Source organism: Gossypium arboreum, chromosome 2 (assembly GCF_025698485.1).
Source record: "Gossypium arboreum isolate Shixiya-1 chromosome 2, ASM2569848v2, whole genome shotgun sequence".
Lineage (NCBI taxonomy): Eukaryota > Viridiplantae > Streptophyta > Magnoliopsida > Malvales > Malvaceae > Gossypium > Gossypium arboreum.
This window is the reverse complement of record NC_069071.1, coordinates 6,909,634-6,930,377: the sequence shown is the minus strand read 5'-3', so window position 1 is coordinate 6,930,377 and position 20,744 is coordinate 6,909,634. Positions and strand designations below refer to the sequence as shown.

The 20,744-nt window shown below is 35.5% G+C and overlaps 2 protein-coding genes and 1 long non-coding RNA gene across 6 annotated transcripts; 2 read left to right on the top strand and 1 right to left on the bottom strand.

The window, feature by feature from the left end:
• Positions 1–1,562: 1,562 nt before the first annotated feature.
• LOC108467234 (GPI ethanolamine phosphate transferase 2) lies at positions 1,563–13,081 on the top strand. 3 transcript variants are annotated; one of them, XM_017767823.2, is made up of 17 exons: positions 1,563–1,846; positions 1,964–2,057; positions 2,172–2,216; positions 2,317–2,484; positions 2,733–2,817; positions 2,914–3,020; positions 3,114–3,194; positions 4,155–4,207; positions 5,743–5,845; positions 8,547–8,678; positions 9,180–9,276; positions 9,783–10,008; positions 10,105–10,198; positions 10,375–11,388; positions 11,921–12,013; positions 12,194–12,477; positions 12,688–13,081. In XM_017767823.2, the coding sequence occupies exons 1-17, from the start codon at positions 1,722–1,724 to the stop codon at positions 12,827–12,829; spliced, it is 2,943 nt and encodes a 980-aa protein (XP_017623312.1). In that variant the 5' UTR covers positions 1,563–1,721; the 3' UTR covers positions 12,830–13,081. The 3 variants fall into 3 exon arrangements, with proteins under 3 accessions (XP_017623312.1, XP_052879958.1, XP_052879962.1); XM_053023998.1 differs by lacking the exon at positions 2,317–2,484; XM_053024002.1 differs by lacking the exon at positions 1,563–1,846 and having other exon boundaries at positions 1,984–2,057; positions 2,307–2,484.
• Positions 13,082–13,627: 546 nt separating this feature from the next.
• LOC128286669 (uncharacterized) lies at positions 13,628–14,664 on the top strand. Its single transcript, XR_008277290.1, has 2 exons — positions 13,628–14,116; positions 14,503–14,664. It is a non-coding gene; the product is annotated as an uncharacterized LOC128286669 (long non-coding RNA).
• LOC108467262 (ubiquitin carboxyl-terminal hydrolase 17) lies at positions 14,121–20,207 on the bottom strand. Of its 2 annotated transcripts, none has more exons than XM_017767858.2 (11): positions 19,484–20,207; positions 17,015–17,951; positions 16,825–16,913; positions 16,517–16,602; positions 16,270–16,432; positions 16,062–16,176; positions 15,776–15,933; positions 15,358–15,442; positions 15,057–15,269; positions 14,910–14,971; positions 14,121–14,822 (listed from the first exon to the last, which is right to left on the bottom strand). In XM_017767858.2, the coding sequence occupies exons 1-11, from the start codon at positions 19,744–19,746 to the stop codon at positions 14,234–14,236; spliced, it is 2,760 nt and encodes a 919-aa protein (XP_017623347.1). In that variant the 5' UTR covers positions 19,747–20,207; the 3' UTR covers positions 14,121–14,233. The 2 variants fall into 2 exon arrangements, with proteins under 2 accessions (XP_017623347.1, XP_017623348.1); XM_017767859.2 differs by having other exon boundaries at positions 14,121–14,759.
• Positions 20,208–20,744: the final 537 nt, after the last annotated feature.

Here is a 20,744-nt window from a genome sequence, read left to right as displayed (position 1 = left end):
AATATAACAATTTCTCCTTTAAGAATAACAAGAAAAGTCCACACCTTAGCATGGTAACCAATAGCCAATTCACTGCTAGCAATGATTGAGCATAAGACATCTTTTCTTATTTATTACTCTTCTTTTAATATTGTTTCCATCTATTGATATAAGAAAAGAATAGAGTAATTTTTTATATATTAGTGATTATTTACTGAGGTGGTATATAATGAAATGGTGTTACATTAGTGATGGAAGGTTGATTCTCAATTTACTTCGGATAAAAAAAGTTAAATGTAATAAAAGCATAAAAGTCTAAGGATAATTTGTTATTTTTCTAACATATAAGCATTTAGGGAGTTTAATAGAGATTATTTTGCTTATTCATCTAATAATTATACCGCAGGTCATTCTAAAATAATGTTATTTCTATATTGGTCCCTTTAATTTTTTTTGTCAATTTAATCACTCTAATTATAATAATTGCTCGAATTGGTTACTGCCATTAAAATTTTCATTAATCTATGGATAAATTGCTAACATGACATTTTTGTTATTACTTTTGATTAAAGTTAAGTACCCCTACAACCAGTCAAAAACACTATTTTTAATTAGTTTTCATTACTTGTTTGATAATCTTTGGACAATTTTTTTTTTGTTTTTGTTTGGTATCATATGAACTATTAGAAAAATAACTAAAAGCCAACACTTGTTTCCCAACTTCATTAATCCCAGTATTGTAAACTCCTAATGGATTCTCTCGTAAAAGGTGATTGCTTTCTGTCACCTTTTCAAGCTCTTATTCGGGTTCCGATGAAGACGATGGTCGTTTTCGTTTAAGTTTATATTTTTTTGATACCTTTTCAAGCTCTTCTTCTTCTGGGTTTTGCGATCTTCTTTTTGTGTTCCAATGACGGTGATGGTGGCTTTCATTTAAGCTTATAGCTTTTTGTCACCTTTTCAAGCTATTCTTCTTTGTGTTTCTTCCTTTTGTTACTATTTTTTATTCCTATGACGGCCATTTTTGTAGAAGTTTATAGTTTTCTTTCATTGTTTCCTTTTTTAGATTGATGATGGTAGTGTGGTGGTGGCTGGTTTAGATTCACATGAAACTCCAAAAGATGATCTAAATCTTCCCCAAAAGATGAATGTCCTAAACTAGGAAAAGTTAAGCATTAGAGAGAAAAAAAAGAGTTTCAGATTAATTATTAAGAGATCCCTAAATTTAGTCAAAAGTAAATATCACATCAATAGTTTGTTTAGGGAATTAAAGGAATTTTTACAGGATGATTAATTCGAGCAATTATTTTAATTAGAGTGATTAAATTGACAAAAAATATTAAGGTGACCAAAATAAGAATGGGGCTATTTTAGGATGATATGTGTTGTAGTTTACCCTTCCTCTAATGCACATAGATTAATTTACTTATTTTTCAATATAGGGATCAAAATGTAATTCAAGATATAATATAAGGATTGTTTAAGTTGATTCATTATTAATACCTTAATGATTCAATCAAAACGTTTCAGAGTTTGTATACCAATTTACAATCGGGACCATAATTTGAGGATATCAGTTGGAATTAACCCTTTTAAAATCGAAAAGTATATTCAAATCTTGCATTGGCTCTCAGGCTCAGCTAATGCAAATCTGTCCCTCCCCCTTTCCGATTCTGAATTCCACTCTATTGATTTAAGGAAATTAGGGTTTTTGAACGTTTCCTAATTCAAAATCCTAAAAGATGGCGCCTCTGACTTGCACCAAACTGTCTTTAATCACCATAGCCGGAGTCGTAACTCAAATCATCGGCCTTTCCTTTTTCGTCTTCGGCTTTTTCCCGGTGAAACCGGCTCTTCCCGGCACCAGGTAAACACTTTGTTTCATTCGAAAACGAAAGAATATCTCATTTTCAATTTGAAATCAGATCACAATTCTAAACAATTCAAATTTTTTTTTGTTTTAAATGTTTTGCTTTATCTTCAGTGGTTCGGAGAGTTTTTACGTGCCGGCATGCGACTTCGTTAGCAATCAAAGCGACACGACCTTGCCGTCCGATAAACTCAAATCATCATATCAAGTTCGTTCTAACAGAGTTTTTAATCTAAATTAAATGAAAATAAATAAATAAACGAACTATGCCTTTCCAATTGCTTTGAAATTCTGAAGACCATTCTTTTTTTCTGTGACTTAGGAATTGTCGGGGATTCCTCCTTCGTTTGATAGACTTATTTTAATGGTAAGTTAGTTTTAGTTAGTTATTTGCTTAGTTTGTTTCTTTGTAAAGGGTTAATTTGAGTTTTTGTTGTATAATTTACAAGGAGTTTAGTTTAGTGTAGATTGTAGACGGTCTTCCAGCAGAATTCGTGCTTGGAAAAGATGGGAAACCGCCTAAAAAGCAATTTAAGGAGGCAATGCCTTATACTCAGTCGTTGCTAGCCAGTGGATCGGCTATTGGTTACCATGCTAAGGCTGCCCCTCCTACTGTAACAATGCCTCGATTAAAGGTGTGGACATTTCTGATTGTTCCTAAAGGAGAAATTGTTACATATATCCATCCCATCACATTAGCTGTTGTGCAGCATGCGTGGGGCCAAAAAATTTCATTTGCTTGAACAAGCCATGCCAGCATCCTGAATTGTTTGGTTTGCAACTGATATGGAAACAACTAATCTGACTCCTTTTAAAAATATATGAAGGTATATGTTTTTCTGGAATATGGTTTTGGCTTCATGGTGTTAGCTTGTGATTGTAGGCTATGGTCTCTGGTGCAATTGGTGGATTCTTGGATGTAGCATTCAATTTTAACACACAGGCTATGACAGATGACAATCTTCTTGGTTAGATTTAAAGTTACCTTGATGTTCTGTAATGCAGGAGTACACTTTACTTTTAATGGATCTATTGAGGGGCTTCATTATTCACTCATATCGCAGGTCAGTTTTTCAAGATTGGCTGGAAAATGGTGATGCTCGGTGATGAAACATGGCTTAAGTTGTTTCCTGGGTTATTCAAAAGGCATGATGGTGTTAGCAGCTTCTATGTATTTCTCATTCTTGGCATGCAATGTTTTGTCTTTATCTATAAAAATTATGTGAGCAGATTCCTGACTTTACATAATTTGTTATTGATACAGGTGAAGGATACTGTGCAAGTAGATCAAAATGTTTCGCAACATTTGGGAGATGAACTTAGTAAAGATGACTGGGATCTTTTGGTTAGCATTTTTTATTTTCCATGATCTAAAAGGAAATATCTTGTAATATTGTTATATTGATGTTTGTCCCCATCTCAGTTTTTTTTTTTACTTTATTATTATTATAATTGGAGAAACATAATACTAAAGACACCAAAGGTTGCCAACTTAGGTACTCTCTAGTTTCTACCTGTCTAAGTTAAGTTGTTCGTGGTTACCACTGTTACATTCATGCTATTGTGCTGGTTAGTTTCTGTGATTTTCTTTTTCTTATTTGTCTCCATCCTGTTTGCTGAGCTGTCTTTGTTATAAATCCAATATAATTAATAAACTATTCATTGACTGCTTTGAAGGTTAACTTAACATACCAATCTTAGGTGCTATGTTGGAGTTCAATATGATCAAACGTCATAGTTGAAAACCATTAATTATGTTATGCAGAGTAAGAGGGGCATGAATGTAGTATGATGTCATGAAAGTACGCCAATAACACACATCAGTTCCGGTGCATTCTATATTGACAACAGTAAAATAGGCTTCACAATGCCATAAAAGAAATGGCTCTAGATTGAGCAAGAATGAGAGTAGATTTCCTGTTTGTATGGTTTTCTGTTTTTAATTTGATAGGATTTATTATGTTAGGTTGGGCCTGCTTATTGTTGCATTCTCTTCATTATTTTTACTTCCATTGCTCACCTTGATTCAGACCTATTAAGTTATTATGATGTTAAGCATCAGCCTGATTGTGCCTTTGTTTTCAGCCTTCTCTGTTTTTTCTGCTAAATTAATATTCTTGTTAAACTCTTTGTATTCTGAGAATTAGAAGCTGCTATTTGTCATGTGAAAGTTTCTCAAATTGCATAATTAGCTATATTTAGATATTCTGAAAGCTAAGTTGAAAATTGGATTGTTGAATTGTGGTTTTCTTGGTGGTCTACTTTTACCTCCATTGTAGCACAATTTAATTGGTGCTGTTTGCAGATTCTGCACTATTTAGGATTGGATCATGTTGGACATATCGGTGGGCGGAACAGGTATTACATTATATGATTTTACCTTTATCTTCATTTGACTAAATTGCAGTTTTATTCTTCAATTTAGGCTACAACTGGATTCTAAGGCAATATATTCTTGATATGCATTTTCATTCTCAGCAGTTAAACCAAAAGGAGTGATGTTTGTTGCAACAGACACATGCATAGAGAAACATGTCATTAAAACCTAAATGAATGATATTTGTTGCTATCTATACATGTATAACTAGTTATGTTACACTACCTACATTTAATTATGAAAATGCAGCTTCTTGGCATGAGTTGTTTTACACGATGATCAATATATTGTTTTATTTTGCCTGTTTTGTTATGGGATAAATAGATAAATATATCCTTTTCTCTAATTTTTCCCCTATGCAGATTAATTCCTTTTCAAAGTTCTCGTCTTTGTTTGACTTGGATCAAATTGTATTTATGGGTCTAGATGACATGCAAATTTGCGGGATAAAGTAATGACGCATACAGTAAAGAGAAATAGAACTAAAAATATAGAAATGGGTTATTAAATGATCTACAATGTGAGCTTGTCAACATATTGGCGAATTTTATTTACTAAGAAGTGTAAATATATATATATATATATATATATATTTAGAAAATACTAAGAAGTGTAAATATAAGATTTATGTATTCGTCTAATTTATGCCTTCCATCAGTGCAGCTTTTTCTGCTTCTTCTTCCTTTTTTTTTTACATTATTTGTCATTTACTCTTCCCCCAGTAGCACTGCATGTTGGATAATTCAAAAAACCAATCTCCACTTTTCCTATTAATTCTATTTTCAGGATGCTTTGTGTCTGTGGTGTAAAATATTTTATATGTCTTGGATCGGATGATGTGTAATTGTCAATGCAGTATCCTTAAATCACCATTTGGAGCAAAATGCATGATTGAGGTGTAATGTGATTAAGGATGGTAAAACTCAATCTGCTCCAAATGGTGAGGTTTTTACTTTTTATTTTTATTTTTTAGTCATGGAGACAGGCAGTGGAGCGGGGCAGTTTTGGTAAATTCTTACTTTGCACTGCCTGGCCCCACCTTTTAAATTTACTATTTTACCCCTTAAAATATTCTATGTACCCTGTATATATTTTAAATATGTGCTAGATATATGTACTAGAATAATATATATACAAGAATACACATACATCATATTTATACTAAATAATTATATATATTGAAATTATGTTTATGAATAAATTATATTATATACTAATATAAATATAAAAATCATAAGTAAAAAAGTGCAACGGAGCTGTGTCGAGTGGGTTGTGGATGTAACCAACATCCATGGAAATGGATGTTTTCAATATCTATGCAAGTGGTGGATGTTATCGTCCTGCTCGATTGCAATCCCTAAATGTGATCAAAACTCAAAGATGCTTGTAGAATTTACCCTTCTTTTTTATATGACTTTTCCTTATTTTGTTACTTGATCTTCATATTGGTTCCCATAGTGGGAAAAGATTTATAACATCAACAGACCTCATTTACATGTTCACTCATCTTTCTTAGTGCATTGATGGCCCCAAAAATGAAGGAGATGGATGAGGTGGTGAAGTTGATCCATTCAAGTATTAATCAATCCCAAGGAAATGGCCAAGGGCGGACACTTTTGGTTTGTGCTATTTAGTGCTTCTTGAATTATTGATTTCAAACTGATAAAACAACTCTAGACAATTGCATCCTTACTTTTAGAAAATCTTAATCATGAATTTGATGTGTGATCTGGGAGCATCCTAAAATGTAGGGATAAATTGGAAGACTTAAATAGTAAAATTGGCTCATCAGTCATTGATTTAGCTCCACTACTTTTTATGCTTGTTATTTGACAATTGCACCTGGATTCACACATTGTGATTATTGTTTTATGAAATAAACTCTATATACCTGGTGGCAAGATATATGAGGTGCCAATAAATATTTTGGGTAATGATATACATGCTAGATAGCGATGAGTGGCATTGAATGATGCGTGCTTGAGCATGCTTGTTTATTGTTAAGCATGCTGCCTAAAATCAGTTGATTATAAGTGGAGAGGCCCACATTTAATATAAGACCATAAGAAACCATACACTTAACAGATTTTGGGTACCACTTTAGTGCTGCCTTTCGTTTGTAGCTCAACAGCAGCCTATGAATGGACAACCTCACAAGGTGTGGTGGTTAGCCTCACTTTGGGGTTAGGAAGAACACAAAACAAAACCTGGGATCTGATAACATGTTAAGCAACCTAAAGTAATTTGTAATAGGTGGAGTGGCTCAATTTTAAGATATGACCACAAGAAACCTAACACTTGACAAATGTGGTATTTCAATGCTTATACATGCATATATGTGCCTATAAAAATTCTTGTTCTTGTCAGTCATGATGTTTGTGGGAAAGACCGAAGGGGATTACATACTGAAGCTTCTGCAATCCAATTGCTAAAGGGAATGTGTGTGCTCATATGCATGCGTGCAAGTTATAGTTCATAATAGTCTTTAACAGTTCCAGAAAAGGGGATGATATGCAAGCTTTTACAGGGCAATTGTTGATGGGAATGTAGTTGTTAAAAACAGGCTATTTCGATTATATTTTTCACAAGAAATTACATAAATATTTATACACTTAGTGAGCCTAACTTAGGAAACTTTACACTAGGAAACAGACTAATTCTAGGGATGCTGTACCTAAAACAGCCTTAAAGTTAGGGATAAAATATTTACAGAATCCTATTTGATACACTCAAATATTCCTTAATTAGGAAACTGAAATCTGACACTCCCCCTCAAGCTGGGAAGTGGATATCATCCATTCTCAGCTTGCTTACTAATTTCTGAAACAACTTCCCAGACAATCCTTTGGTAAGTATGTCTGCTAGTTGACCATCAGTGGACACAAATGGAGTGCAAATTAAGCCACTGTCCAGTTTTTCCTTTATAAAATGTCTGTCAACCTCAACGTGCTTCGTTCGATCATGTTGAACTGGATTATGTGCAATATTGATAGCAGACTTATTATCGCAATACAACTTCATTGGACCTTCCCACTTGATCTTCAAATCTTCCAAAATAATTTTTAGCCATAACAACTCACAAACTCCAAGAGCCATCGCCCTAAATTCAGCTTCTGCACTAGATCTAGCCACAACATTTTGTTTTTTACTCCTCCAAGTCACAAGGTTGCCTCCTAGGAAAGTACAATAGCCCGAGGTTGATCTTCTATCAACCATAGATCCTGCATAATCTGCATCAGTATAGGCTTCAAGGGTTAAATTCTCCGCCTTTTTCAATAGGATTCCTTTGCCTGGCGTGCCCTTTAAGTACTGTAGAATCTGATATATGGCTCTAAGATGTGATTCTTTGGGATTGTGCATAAACTGACTTACAACACCTACTGCATAGGCAATATCTGGTCTGGTATGAGACAAGTAAATGAGCTTCCCCACAAGTCTTTGATATGACCTTTTATCAACTGCTGCATCTTCTAGTGCATTTCCAAGTCTGTGGTTCACCTCTATGGGTGTCTCTACTGGTTTACAGCCCAACTTGCCGTCTCTGTCAACAAACCAACTATGTGTTTTTGCTGAGATATGAATATTCCTTCCCGAGAGTTTGCCACTTCAATACATAGGAATCTAAATATTTATACACATAGTGAGCCTAACTTAGGAAACTTTACACTAGGAAACAGACTAATTCTAGGGATGCTGTACCTAAAAACAGCCTTAAAGTTAGGGATAAAATATTTACAGAATCCTGTTTGATACACTCAAATATTCCTTAATTAGGAAACTGAAATCTGACAGTAGTGATTAGCAAGCTATCAATATCCTTTATCAACTTTGAATAGAAATATTGGTCCATTTTGGTATATCATTAGCTCTTGATCTTCAAACTAAGCGTTCAAACACTTCTTCACGTGGATCCCTGTAGAGCTTTGATTTGGAGAACTTTCTATCTATGGGATCTAAGAGTTTGACTTTTTCAAGAAGTCAAGACTTCTTTATTAAATCTATACCTTGTGTTGTGAAATGACAAAGGGACTTGGGTCTTTTTATTTTTCAAGCCTTCTCATTTTAGCAGCTTCCAGTGTCATGTAAGCTTTCCAAAAGCAGAGCTATGTCCTTCCATATTTGGCAAAATTCTGATTTGGTTTGAACCTCTGGTGCATTTGGGTTGTTTCAATAAGCTATTTGCACCGGCACTATGCATCTTGCTTTTATATGATGCAATGACTTGGCCTTATTTAGATCTATTGTTGCCATTATGAGTTGAATTCAATCAACTGATATTTTGGATTTATCTGATATATCTTCATTTTATTCCGCATGTAGATGATAGTAAGTGATCATGGCATGACAGAAAATGGTAATCATGGCGGTTCTACATATGAAGAAACTGACACATTAGCTCTTTTTATTGGTCTGAGGAATCATGTCTTTGACTATGCATCAGTCATCAACCAGGTAATTGAACTAATGGAACTTCACAGCATTTTATTGTAGCTGTTAGTAGTTTCTGGTAGTTCTATTTTTTTTACCAAGCTGTATCACAAACTTCTTATCTATTGCTGAGCGCATAGGTGTTTCAGTGCACCACCTTTTATTTTCTTCAGCGACTTAAAAGGGGACTTGAACATGATTTTCTTTTCACTGAAAGTTGACAGTGCTAAATGCCATACTAAACTGTGCTGAAGTTTTTCATTTTCATTTATTTTCCTATTACATTTTCTTTCTTTTATCCTTCATTTGGGGGAAGTTGAGCATTTACAACTTTCTCCTTTGCTATATAGTCTTTGTATCTTAATGGAAACTCTAAATAGGTGAACAATATGTTTTTGGCTTTAGCAGTGTCAAGGATTTCCAGATATGAGAATAGGGTTCAAGAGCTTGGTTTACTATGCTATTATAGTTTTTGTGCTTTAGTTTGTAATAGGGTTGTCTAATATACATGATTTTTTTATGTAGATTGACATTGCACCAACCTTGGCTCTTTTGTTTGGCGTGCCAATTCCTAAAAACAATGTTGGTGTTCTTATTAGAGAGGCTTTTGATTCTCTAAAAGGTTTATCTCTTCTTTCCTCAGTTGATAGAGCTTTGCTCTTTTTTACGGGGTGAATATCTAACTGTCCATGTGCTAATGATAGTATCTTGATATTTCATGAAAGAACTGGGGGAAAGGTGGATATTATTTTCCAAAAGGAAAAATATAATTCTTCTAGAGATTGTTTCAGCCTTGCTCCTAGATGATAACAGTGTGGAATGAATTTTCCTCTTTATTGTCTGGAGTGTGATAATGCTTTTCTAATATGCATTGTCCTATTCAACTTCCCTAAGATGCCATCATTAGAAGACTCAGGGAATCGCACATTTACAGCTATGCAAAGTGTGCAATGAAAGAGGGAAAAGTGTAATTATGTCTGTATTTGGAACTTGTGGAGTTTGTGCTAAATTGTTATCCTCTAGTCCTAGGTGATAAATAGGGAGGAAATGAAGGATGCTTCAATTTTGAAAATAAATATCTGAACCTGATGTGATTATCTAATTCCGTTCCTTGTTTGATGAATTCAGAGGACAAACATCTGAGGGCCCTGGAGTTGAATTCTTGGCAGTTGCTGAGATTGTTGCAAGCTCAGTTATCAGGTTTACCGTGCAGAAATTTCCCCTGTGATGCATTTTATGATCATCAGAGTTCAGGTTCTACTGACTGCAATCATGAGGCAGAAGATATGCTTTGTTGCTTGTATATAGAAGCGACAACTCTATACACCTCCTGGAAGTCTAAGAGAGGCTTTGAGTGGGTTTTCTATGTGTCAGACTATTTTAACATCCCAATCATGAAACAATATCCCATTAAAATTCCTAATTCAATTTGTCGTTTTATAATTTGTAGGTCTGCTAGCACCAAAGATTACAGCAGCGCTGCAGCAGCATATTACAAGTTTCTCAAATCTGCAAGTGAGTGGTTATCACGAAGATCTACTGATGTATGTATATTCTTTTTCGACAGGTTTCTGAGCTAACTGAAACTAATTGGTGATATTCAATATGGTGTGGACAAATAGACTTTCTTTTTTTTCTTTTTTTTTTTTCCAAATATATTAAATTTTCTTTTTATTTTTAACAGTTTTTTTCTTCATTTTCTTCCTTTTAATGGGGGCAGAAACCTGTTAAACTACTTGCACTTGGACTGGCTACAATGTTCGTCTCAACTGTTATATTATCAAGCCTGATGTTTTGTCGGCTCAGAGAAATTTACCATGGAGGAAGGCAACAGTCTTTGAACTTAAATGATAGCATGAATGGTTGGTCTTTGGATGAGACATTCATTCTCAGTGTTATCTTGATCCTTGTTTCAAGTATGACATCAAGTTCTATGGTAGAGGAAGAGCATTACATATGGTATTTTCTGATATCCACATTCTATCTCTTATTACTCCGTAAAACAGCACAGTCCCTTTGTGCTGTTCGTTTTCAGAGTTCTTTTTTCACACAAAATGGACAAAGTAGAGAAGGTTACTTTAGAATGTGTTTCGTCTTCCTGCTGCTTACCTCCGGAAGGGTTTTGAGAGGCTGGCATCAAGGTGGCGTAAACTGGACTAGTCTTCCTGACATTTCTAAATGGCTTGAACAGGCTGGGAGCCAACATGTGAAATCACTTCAGCTAATATCTGCCTTTCTGGTGATTAGTATAGGTTTATTTGCTTTATTTTCAATAGAATCCAAGGGAAAATGTTTCCAGATGGTCAGACTTAGCTTTCTGATATCTGGATTGTTGGTTTTGCTGCATATCACAAAATACCAGGATTATACATTTTCATCCACTAATTATGGTGCTACCTTATTGGTACAAATAATCTATGCAATTCTTGGTGTCGCAACTATCGGGACTGTTGTAGCCTTGCCATGGGTTATTCCTTTCTCAACCTCCAAGATTTGCCCAACTGATAATACCATTTCACCTCTTTTTCTTAGCATTCATGAGAAATTCCCATTAGTGGAATTAAGGGATTCTTTATATGTGATTGGATGGGCATACGTACTATGTTGGTGTCTTCTGCAGCTTTTACTTCAACAACCAATCAACACAACACCCATATTATTGCTTCTTTTGCAAATTCTGGCCGGCACACTCTATTTTGCTAGAAGTGGAACACATCATAAAGAATGGGTAGAGGTCAGTTGCTACCTGATACTTTTCTGACTGATTTTTACCTCTTCCTTAAATGTTAAAGGCAAGTAATTTTGAGTGGTATGGTCCCTAAACACAGATAGCAGTCGTGTTGAACTTTTTTGAAGTGGGATATTTAGGAAGCGGCATGCTAAGGTTGAGAAGCTCCTGAATTTTTAGTTTCAGTTTAGATTATTAGTTCGTTTGTGCACATAGGTTTTCTGGTTTGTTGTGTCATTATTGAATTCATAAAGATACACGTTCTTCTCAGCGAGCGCAATGCCATCCTTGACTTTTCTTCATTTTCATCTCTTCAACCCCCATGCCACCTTTTCCTCTACCTTCTCCCTTTGTTGCTCTAGTTTGTGTTTTTCCAGTTTTCTCCGCAAAAGGGACTTTTAAATTTGTCAAAAACGAAACCTTAGAAATTAAACTTCTACATACATGGACACAGTGCAAATATTGTCTTGAAAGCATTTTTAAGAAGTTAAATGAGCAACAACTTTCTTGTACTAATGTCGGTATTTTGTTTCCTTAGATTGCAGCATTTTACTACTTGGGAATGGCTGGCCATTTTGCTCTAGGAAATACCAACACACTAGCTACTATTGATGTTGCTGGAGCTTTCATTGTATGTATTCTTTTACTTGCTCACTTTTAATACATATGCTTGAATGCAAGACCTTTTTTTCTTTCGTTTCCTTTTTTAATGGAAGGCTTATATGCAAACTTGATGTTTTCTTTTCATATGAAGTTTAAGATACTGACGTTACTTATCTAACTTTCTCAACATTGTTTTACTTGTTGCAAGGGTATCTCAAGTCACTCGACATTGCTTTCTGGCATTCTAATGTTTATTATCACCTACGCGTCACCCATGTTTATTCTTCTTAGCCTTGTAATATACATCTCTATGAAAAACATGGCCCATCTTGTAATTCCTGAGAAAGCAGGTCCTGGAGATCATCTCATGATGATGCTGGGTTTTTCATGCCTCGTACCGCTGGTCATAAATTCAATTCTCTTGACTTCATACACGGTTGTATTGCTGTTAATGCAGAATCACTTATTTGTTTGGAGTGTTTTCTCACCCAAGTAAGTTCTGAGTCTCATCCAAAAATCCTAGGTGACTGATATGCGCCTATGCATGCTCGTATATTGCACTGATGACAAATTGCATGAATAACTGGTGTTCTTGTTCTTCCAAAACATCGTACCTATTTCATGAAAAAAAACATCAAAGTATTTGATTCATCAGAATTCCAATTACCTTGTGGTAAAACTAATGTTTGCTAATTCTTCCAGGTACTTGTATGTTTGTGCTACAAGCGTGTGCACTTATATTGGCGTCTTTATCGTTGCCACAACTGGATTTTATGCTTATTTTGTACTGGACATGCGGAAGCAGAAACCATACTCATTGTTAGCAACAAGCCAACACTACTAAATAGTCAATAGCGAATGCAGCAACTAGCAAACTGATTTTGCATTCTTCCAAACGAACGGCAGTGATTGAAGTTGAGTTAATCCTTGTAGGTTTCAGTTAATTTCTTTTATATTTGATTCTTTTAACTTCTTGGATGTAATCTTGCTTGCATAGGATACTGGAAGCAATGTCTGCTAGAATGTAACTTTACAGGGGAAAGAATCATGTTTGGGTCAAATGAAGAGGTGAATTTTTTGAACGTTTCTTGCAAAAGCACTGGATGGCTGGTTCTTGATTTAGATAAGATGGTTAATAATAACAATAACCAACCCATGATAATTAAAAAAAACCCAATATTGATACTATTTTTAAAATTTACACAACCATGTTATAAAAGACACACTCAAGAAATTATTATTTTAATGTTAAATAAGGTCAACCATTAAACTTGATCACGGCTTGAATCATTTGATCAAATTTGCTCGAACTTTTTAGGTTCAAAAAATGAACTCAGACAAAAACTAAACCCATCTTAGGTATGATTTTTTTTTTCCCGAATCGGGCGAAATTTTAATACTGAATATTTTTAATTATTTTTAATTTCCATACTAACTTAATAACCTTCCCGTCCTCCCCACCCCTTAGCCCTTACCCTCACTCCCAATTCCCAAATCGATTCCAAAAAAAAGACACTAACTGCATGGCGGCTTGCCAATCACCACCTCTGTCGCCAGCGTTCTTCCACCACTCACCCACTGGTCCATCGTCGTTCACCACTGTTGCAGCAGGACTGAGAACCCGAACCCAACTCAGGTCAGGAATCTCCTTTTTCCTCCCATTTTTTTCACTGGTTTGGCTTCCACGGGATTGATTTGGTTTCCAGCTGGCATCTTTTCAGCTTCATTTAGGAAAATTGGGTCGAATTATTTTTATCTGGTCTGTCTTCTCTATTGGAAATGGCTGTTCTACTTATTCTGGGTTCTTGAAATCGAGGATCATTACATGATTTCTGAGATGTTTTATATTTGGGCTGCCACTTCCATCATATTATTCGCCATGTTTATATTTGTTTCTATCGAATACATTTTAACCATAATATATTTGATAGAAACAAAAAAATAAAAATAACTTGGGCGAATAATATGATGGAAATGGCAGCCCAAATCTAAAACATCTAAGAAATCGTGTACGGGTCTGTAAAACGTCTAAGAAATCGTGATCAGGTCCACATACGAGGCACTGGCCTGATTTACAGACCGATTATTAACTGTTACTCAATGCAACCCAGCAAGCTTCCTAGCTTAGAAGGTAATTTTATGGGGCAAAGCCAAAGAATGATGATTACTCATTTTACTGAATCATAATCATAAAGTTAATAACTGAAAGATGGATCTTATTTTATATATTATGGGTTCAACTCAAACCTCAATAAAACGTTTGAGTCGATCCGTCGACGCTTGCTCTTCTATATGAAATACCCGATGATCTTACATCAAATGGGTTAGACCAGCCTCCTTGCTCAAAGTCCGAGGCTCTAACATTACTATTCCAATGCTGTCTAATTGAGTCAGTGTACAAAAATGTCAGTGACCGTGAACGGCCATCCATCTCCGCCCCCAAATCTGTGTCAAAACCATGATAGGAGGACGAGGCAGCTGTTTCTGACGAAATTCCATTTTGGTTGTACCATTCAGGTCCCGTTTCACCAAATAAATAATCTGAGAAGTCTTCACTCCTGGAAGAGTCCTTAGTGCTTGTAGTGCTGCACGAGCTTGCATCAGAGCCGCTGAAAATGGAAGAACTCTCACTCGATGAATCAGCTGAAGAAATTCTTTGCATTGGAGGATGATACTTATGTTTACGTTGTGATATTGAGGGATCCAACTTTGAAAAATTAGAGTCGGATCCCGACTTAGATGTTTTTTGGCTACAAGGAACAGCTTCCAAATTCCTGTGTTTAAAACCATGAGAGTCAAGATTTTTTCTCACCAAAGCTGGTGCTATTGGGGAGCGCCTGAAATTTTCGAGAACCATAGTTATTTGTGCTGAATATATATAAACCAAATTTTCATGAAACCAAAGCTTTTGAAGTCACATTTACCTCGCATAGAGGAGCATGTATGCCCTTTCGAGCAAGACCCTCTCCAATGACACTGGTATTACCTACAAATGGCGCTGCATGTGTCAGGTTTATGTACAGTAAGTAGTACATCTGATCTCAATATATACTAAGCAGAAAACAGCATACCGTGCTGTCATCAATCCTGAACCATTCCCCTCGGAAATTCTTCACGTAACATACGTAATGGCCTGAAAAGGCAGTATCCATTACATCCAAGTGAACCACCACAGCATAGAGATTGTATATGACCGCCTTCGAACTTGATCCGCTCATATATGGGGCCAAATCAAGGACCTCAGGAAATTGAACTGACTTATTTAACTTCCCAAAATTACCGGACTGCAAAAGTACAGACAGTAAAGCGCGAGTCGGCATTCAAATAAGCACATGGAAGCATAAAAATAGAAACCAGACAGCTTGGAATTACCTGGAACCTCTTTAAAACAATGGTAAGAATATTCGGTGACTCTAATACCGTCAACTTCTTGCTTGCTTTTACATAAGATTTGCACCTGATTAAAAAAGGGAGAATTTACCAATGAGAAACTCAAAACAGTTATGACTCCATAGATATTTCCTTTGAACATACGGCAGTACTTACATGCCAATCCAAGTAAAAATGTTACAATAGGAACAAATATGCCAAAAAAGTGAGATTTGAATAGTTACCGTAATAGTATCACAATAAAATAGCCGAAGTTAGAGTTCATTAACATCGAAAGTGGGATGAGAAAGCAATGATGCACATTAATAGATATCTAACAATAAGCCATAATGGCCAAGAAGCATGGTTATATCCAGAATCGTAACAACATTAATGAAATGGCAGTTAAAAGGCAACAAACCTAATGCAATGATATTTGTTCTCTCCATCCAAGATTTCTCTAGCTGTAAACTGTGCAAGTGCCTCCTCCAGACTTCCGATGTCCCCATCAATCTCAACAGTTAGATCCATCATCCTCTCATACAGCTCAGATTTACCAAGACACTTCATGCACTTTATCTGACAACCCAATCATGATAATACCATAACAACAAAGCAAAAAATATAATTACTATGTGTCTGTAGAATAAGAACAAGATCAATGAATACACAAACATATGGAATAACCAAAATTGTGGAAAAAGAACCTTCGAATGAAGGTAACCTCCAAAAGTTAGTCCGATTAGACTCGTTTCTTCAGCCAGTGGACCTGCAGCCCTTGCTTCCTTGAGGCAAACAGATTGCATTGCATCAACTGCATACCTGTCATCTCACTGATGTGAAGTCTAATTCCCAGTTGAGATGCTTATACCAAAGTAGCATACAAAAAGAAAGTAGTTTTAACGGTTGGTTCACCTCAAAAATTCATGGGCGTCCTCTTCCTTCCCAGGACCAAGATTGCTTCCAATTTTTTGTATTTTGGATAATATCCGGATTGGGGACAAAGGGGACTCCCCTTCTTTTGCCTTCAAAATTAAACATTCAAACTCACAGATGAAGCACCACTCCTTTTTTCGACCTGTGCATTAATAATAAACCTCATATTAAAGGAGTGGCATGGACAAGGAGCGAAATCATGAAAAAGTTATGACCAGAAACTTGCATGCTTTGGAGTGGAGTCCTTTGACAAGGTATGAGGTAAGTGGCCGAGTAAAAGCCAAACACTGAAGGACAGCATTAGCATAACAACTGCAGAAAATTTCAAAGGAAAAATATAAATCAGCAACTCAAAAGCACACCTTATTAATCATAGCAGAGGAGATAATAATAATTCAAACATAGGTAATTATTTCGAGGGTGAAGAGGTAAAGAGATATGCACAAGTTCCAGCATACCATATTAGCACCAGTAATGCAAACTAATTGAAACCATTATTTTGTGAGCTAAAATAAGTTTAAGTACGAAGATTACCTGTTTCCACAATTATTAAGTCCAAATGGACATAGTTCCACTGCATCATAAGAGTACAGTTCCATGAATAGTTCATATGGAAAGATTATCTGTTAAGTCACAACAAAAATTGCTCAAATGTCAGAATATGCATAACAATACTATGAGAGCATCAACAAAAAAAAAAACACATTGTCAATTGAAAACTTACCTTGTAATTGTGTTTTTTGTCACCCTCATTACCAAAACCAAAAAGATGGGATTTAGACTGTTTGGAGGTTTTAATCTGCTGTACAACCTTCCGCAAGGACATTTTCAAGCCATTACTTGTAGTCTGTGGCAAGGTAGGGGCACCATTACTTTTTGCAGGCAAGCCTGAGTTGGAACTGTGAACAGAATGCCCTCCAGCAGCAGAAGATGAATGATTACCAGAAGTACTACATGAAGAAGTTGTGAAGTGTTTACTTTCATTAAGTAGCAGGTCATCTTCTCTATCACTAATTACAGTTCTAGGCCTCGAAGCGCTCAGAGATGTCAAGTTACTTTTCTTGGATGCATCAGTAACTAAGAATTCAGATGAAACAGCACCGGTTGACTTGTTATAGGCAGCTTTTGTAGGATGGGCACCATCATGCATGAGATTATTGCTCTTAGTCAACTGCCTCCTGAATTCAACTTCTTCATGACTGGATTTCTTCTTATTTAATTTACTCAGATTATTAGACTCTGATGAAGGTGAGATAGCTTCTTTCATGTTCTTAGCAGATGCCCTGCTTTTAGGTATACCATTGGCGATATCATCAGAAAGCTGCCTACCTAACTTGTCATTATGGCCAGACATAAGAGTCCTGCTGGGAGAAACATCAACCAATGACTCACTACTCGTACAAGATGGGCTCACACCAGCTAATGATGAGGAACTGGATGGAGCAAAAGCACTATGTGTTGCTATGGCATCTACACGAGGCTTAAGATTACCATCACCATTTTCAACCACTGATGAAGGGTCGAAAGATTTCTTAAATGCAAATTCCACCTCACAACCATAGCTCTGAATTCCAGACCTTTTTTTAGCAGCAAAATCAGTTGCAGGGTGACATTCACCTTTGTGCCCTTGTCTCCAGTGAACTATTTGACACTTGCCAGAACTATACGAGGATAACAAAGAATTCAATACCAAATGATGAAAATAGCACGAAAAACATAGCTGGCTATCCAATGCAATTAGACATTTACAAGAAAAGGCACACATCTTCTATTTTATGTTGCAAAGCAATCTGAGAAAAAAATGACAATGTAATCTTTCTTTCAAGCCACCATGATTTACGCCACCACTCACCTCCCACTTGTAAAAGAGAAATGTTCTAACATGAGCTATAAGTTGTAAACAAATTATATACAAAATATTAACACACCAAAGCACAGCCAAAACCTTTAGAAAGAGTAGTAGAAGAAATTTTTATTAAGAAAAGCAAAGGGATTTATATAGCCAACCACTAGAAAAGGCATGTATCTTCTATTTTATTTTGCAAATAAATCCAAGAAAAGAATGAAAAACAATATAATCTTACTTTTCAAGCCACCATGACACACAACACCTGCACAAAGAGAAGGGTGTGGCAATCTAAACATGAGCTATTTGTTAAACAAAATATTTACCACAATACAACAAAGCATAGCCAAAACCTCTAAAGAGAATGGAAGAAGAAATTTTGATTATGAAGAGCAAAAAGATTCATATCACCAACCACTAGTTGAATGGAAATTTAATTAAGATAAACCAAAAATGACTTCCAGGCTTTCTCTTCTACGTCTTTAAATTGTATGGCACTCCTATCATGGAGCTATGTGATAAAATTTTATTATTCAAAGTTGAAATAGATATGCATATAAGGGCAATGAAGGCTACCATTTACCAGAGAACCCAATCAGCAAGCACAGATTAAGTATAAGGACAAAAAAACAGCATTCCAATAAATAGCCCAGAAGTGGCTGCTGACAAAATCATTCAATGTACATTTCTGAGATGAATCTACAAAAAGTACATCCTGGGAAAGGTAGAATTTCTTTTCTCACCGGGTTATCTAAACACCAGGTTTAGAGAGCTCCACTTTCTCCATAAAACAATCCCAATAAAAAACACCATGAACATAGAATGCCACCACAACAATATCCGGGTCATAAATGAAATAAAATTATAATGACCATTTCTTGGGAAATTGTATTCAGCTTAGTCTTTTCCCAAAATTTTAGTTAACAGAACAATCAATTTTATAAGAACACGAACATACAATCATTGCCCCAAAAGAACTTATTGAGAGGCTGAAGACCAAAACTTCACTAAAACCAAGTACCAATCCTGACAATAAAGCTTAGAAAAAGACAACTACAGTGTGAAAACCCAATCATTTTCCATCAAAATTCAAGGCTTTAAACATCTCCCTTGAAATATTTATCCCACCATTCCCCCTTCAAAGCCGAAGTAACTTTTTATCTTCACCAATCAATTCATCTTCAACAGCTGCAATGACTCTTAACTATAAATTCTCAAAACTAATTCAGTTGCTCCTACTCTCTAACAACCACCATAAAGAAAAACCCCCAAATTTACATTTCTATTTGCACATATTAGGTAAAAAAATCAAATCTATCTATAAGAGGGGAAAAAATAGAAACGAACCAGTAACGGACAGATTTACACTGAGAACAGCGGGTGGTGGTAGGGGCAAAGCAAACAGCACACTGGAACTTGGGATAGTAACCGTACTCCACGGTGGCTTGAGCTTCCACATAGGCGGTTTCATGAGAGACCATCTCGAGTAACCTCGTAACTTCCTCTTTCCTCGCCGCCGCATTCTTCAATTTATGCCGGATTATCAAAAAGACAACAAGAAGGGACACCAAAACGACGACGTCGAACCCTAGAGAACCAGAAACCAGCATTTCTTACCCAATAACTTTTATTCTATTGTACTCCACTTAAAATTAGCCGGCGCCGAGGATGAGGTCCGAACCAGAAAAACCTAAGATGAAAAGGGCTTGGTTATACATAGAAATCTGCGACGACGACGACGGTAGCGATGACGGTGGTGGTGGTTGGAATGGCAAAAAGGGAAATTGAGAAAGTAGTTGAGGTGAGAAGAGGATTTGAGCATCTGGGAGGATCTGAAATAGAGAAAAGGAAATCAGAGGTTTGGCTATTATTACTTTTTTTTTTTTTTTTACGGAGGCTTTTTTTTTTTTTGTTCTTTTCTCTTGTGTTAAAAGGACAAAACTGTTTCTATCACTTCACCATGGATTTTGATGCCTATACTTCCGTTTTCCTTCTTTCAAGCTAAGCTAACTCTAAGAGTAAAATCAAAACTATATAATATTTACTTAATTAGACAAGGAAAAAAATAATGTTTTAAGGATTAATTATAGAATATTTTTCAATTAAAAATTTTAACATTCACTCCAAATATAAAATATAAAATATAAATATTATCGTAATACAGTTTAAACTTACGCCACATTGATTTCTAATAAAAATTTTAATCAAATAAAAATGAAAAAGTCATCATATTCTTAAGCATTTCAAATATTAATTTATAATGATATTTATTTAAAGCTCTCATCATATTTGTAACTTTGGAAAACGGAAGATGAAGAATGATGATGACAAGATACTTTCAACTTAAAAAACTCATATATTAGTTGAAACAGCTAAAAGGACCATTTTTATGTATAATGAGAGTTGAATTTTAGTTAGAACACACACTGAATTTAGTTGCCTGCGAAATCCAACCATGAAAAGCAAAGGCCAATGGGACTGGGAGAATCATTTCAAATGTCCAATCTCACATTAACTTCATCACCTTCCCCATTTTTCCTGTAGCCAAAGCCCATGCGTTTTCTTTCTTACCCAAGACTTCAATAAATTAAATAATTAATTAACGAAT

Coding starts and splice junctions, on each gene's coding strand:
- LOC108467234 (XM_017767823.2), top strand. CDS start 1,722: ATGGCGCCTCTGACTTGCACCAAACTGTCTTTAATCACCATAGCCGGA. Junction 5,846..8,546: donor GCCAAGGGCGGACACTTTTG/GTTTGTGCTATT, acceptor TTCCGCATGTAG/ATGATAGTAAGTGATCATGG. Junction 12,478..12,687: donor TGGAGTGTTTTCTCACCCAA/GTAAGTTCTGAG, acceptor TAATTCTTCCAG/GTACTTGTATGTTTGTGCTA.
- LOC108467262 (XM_017767858.2), bottom strand. CDS start 19,746: ATGCTGGTTTCTGGTTCTCTAGGGTTCGACGTCGTCGTTTTGGTGTCC. Junction 14,972..15,056: donor TCAGGATTGATGACAGCACG/GTATGCTGTTTT, acceptor CGCCATTTGTAG/GTAATACCAGTGTCATTGGA. Junction 14,823..14,909: donor TACATGCTCCTCTATGCGAG/GTAAATGTGACT, acceptor CGAAAATTTCAG/GCGCTCCCCAATAGCACCAG.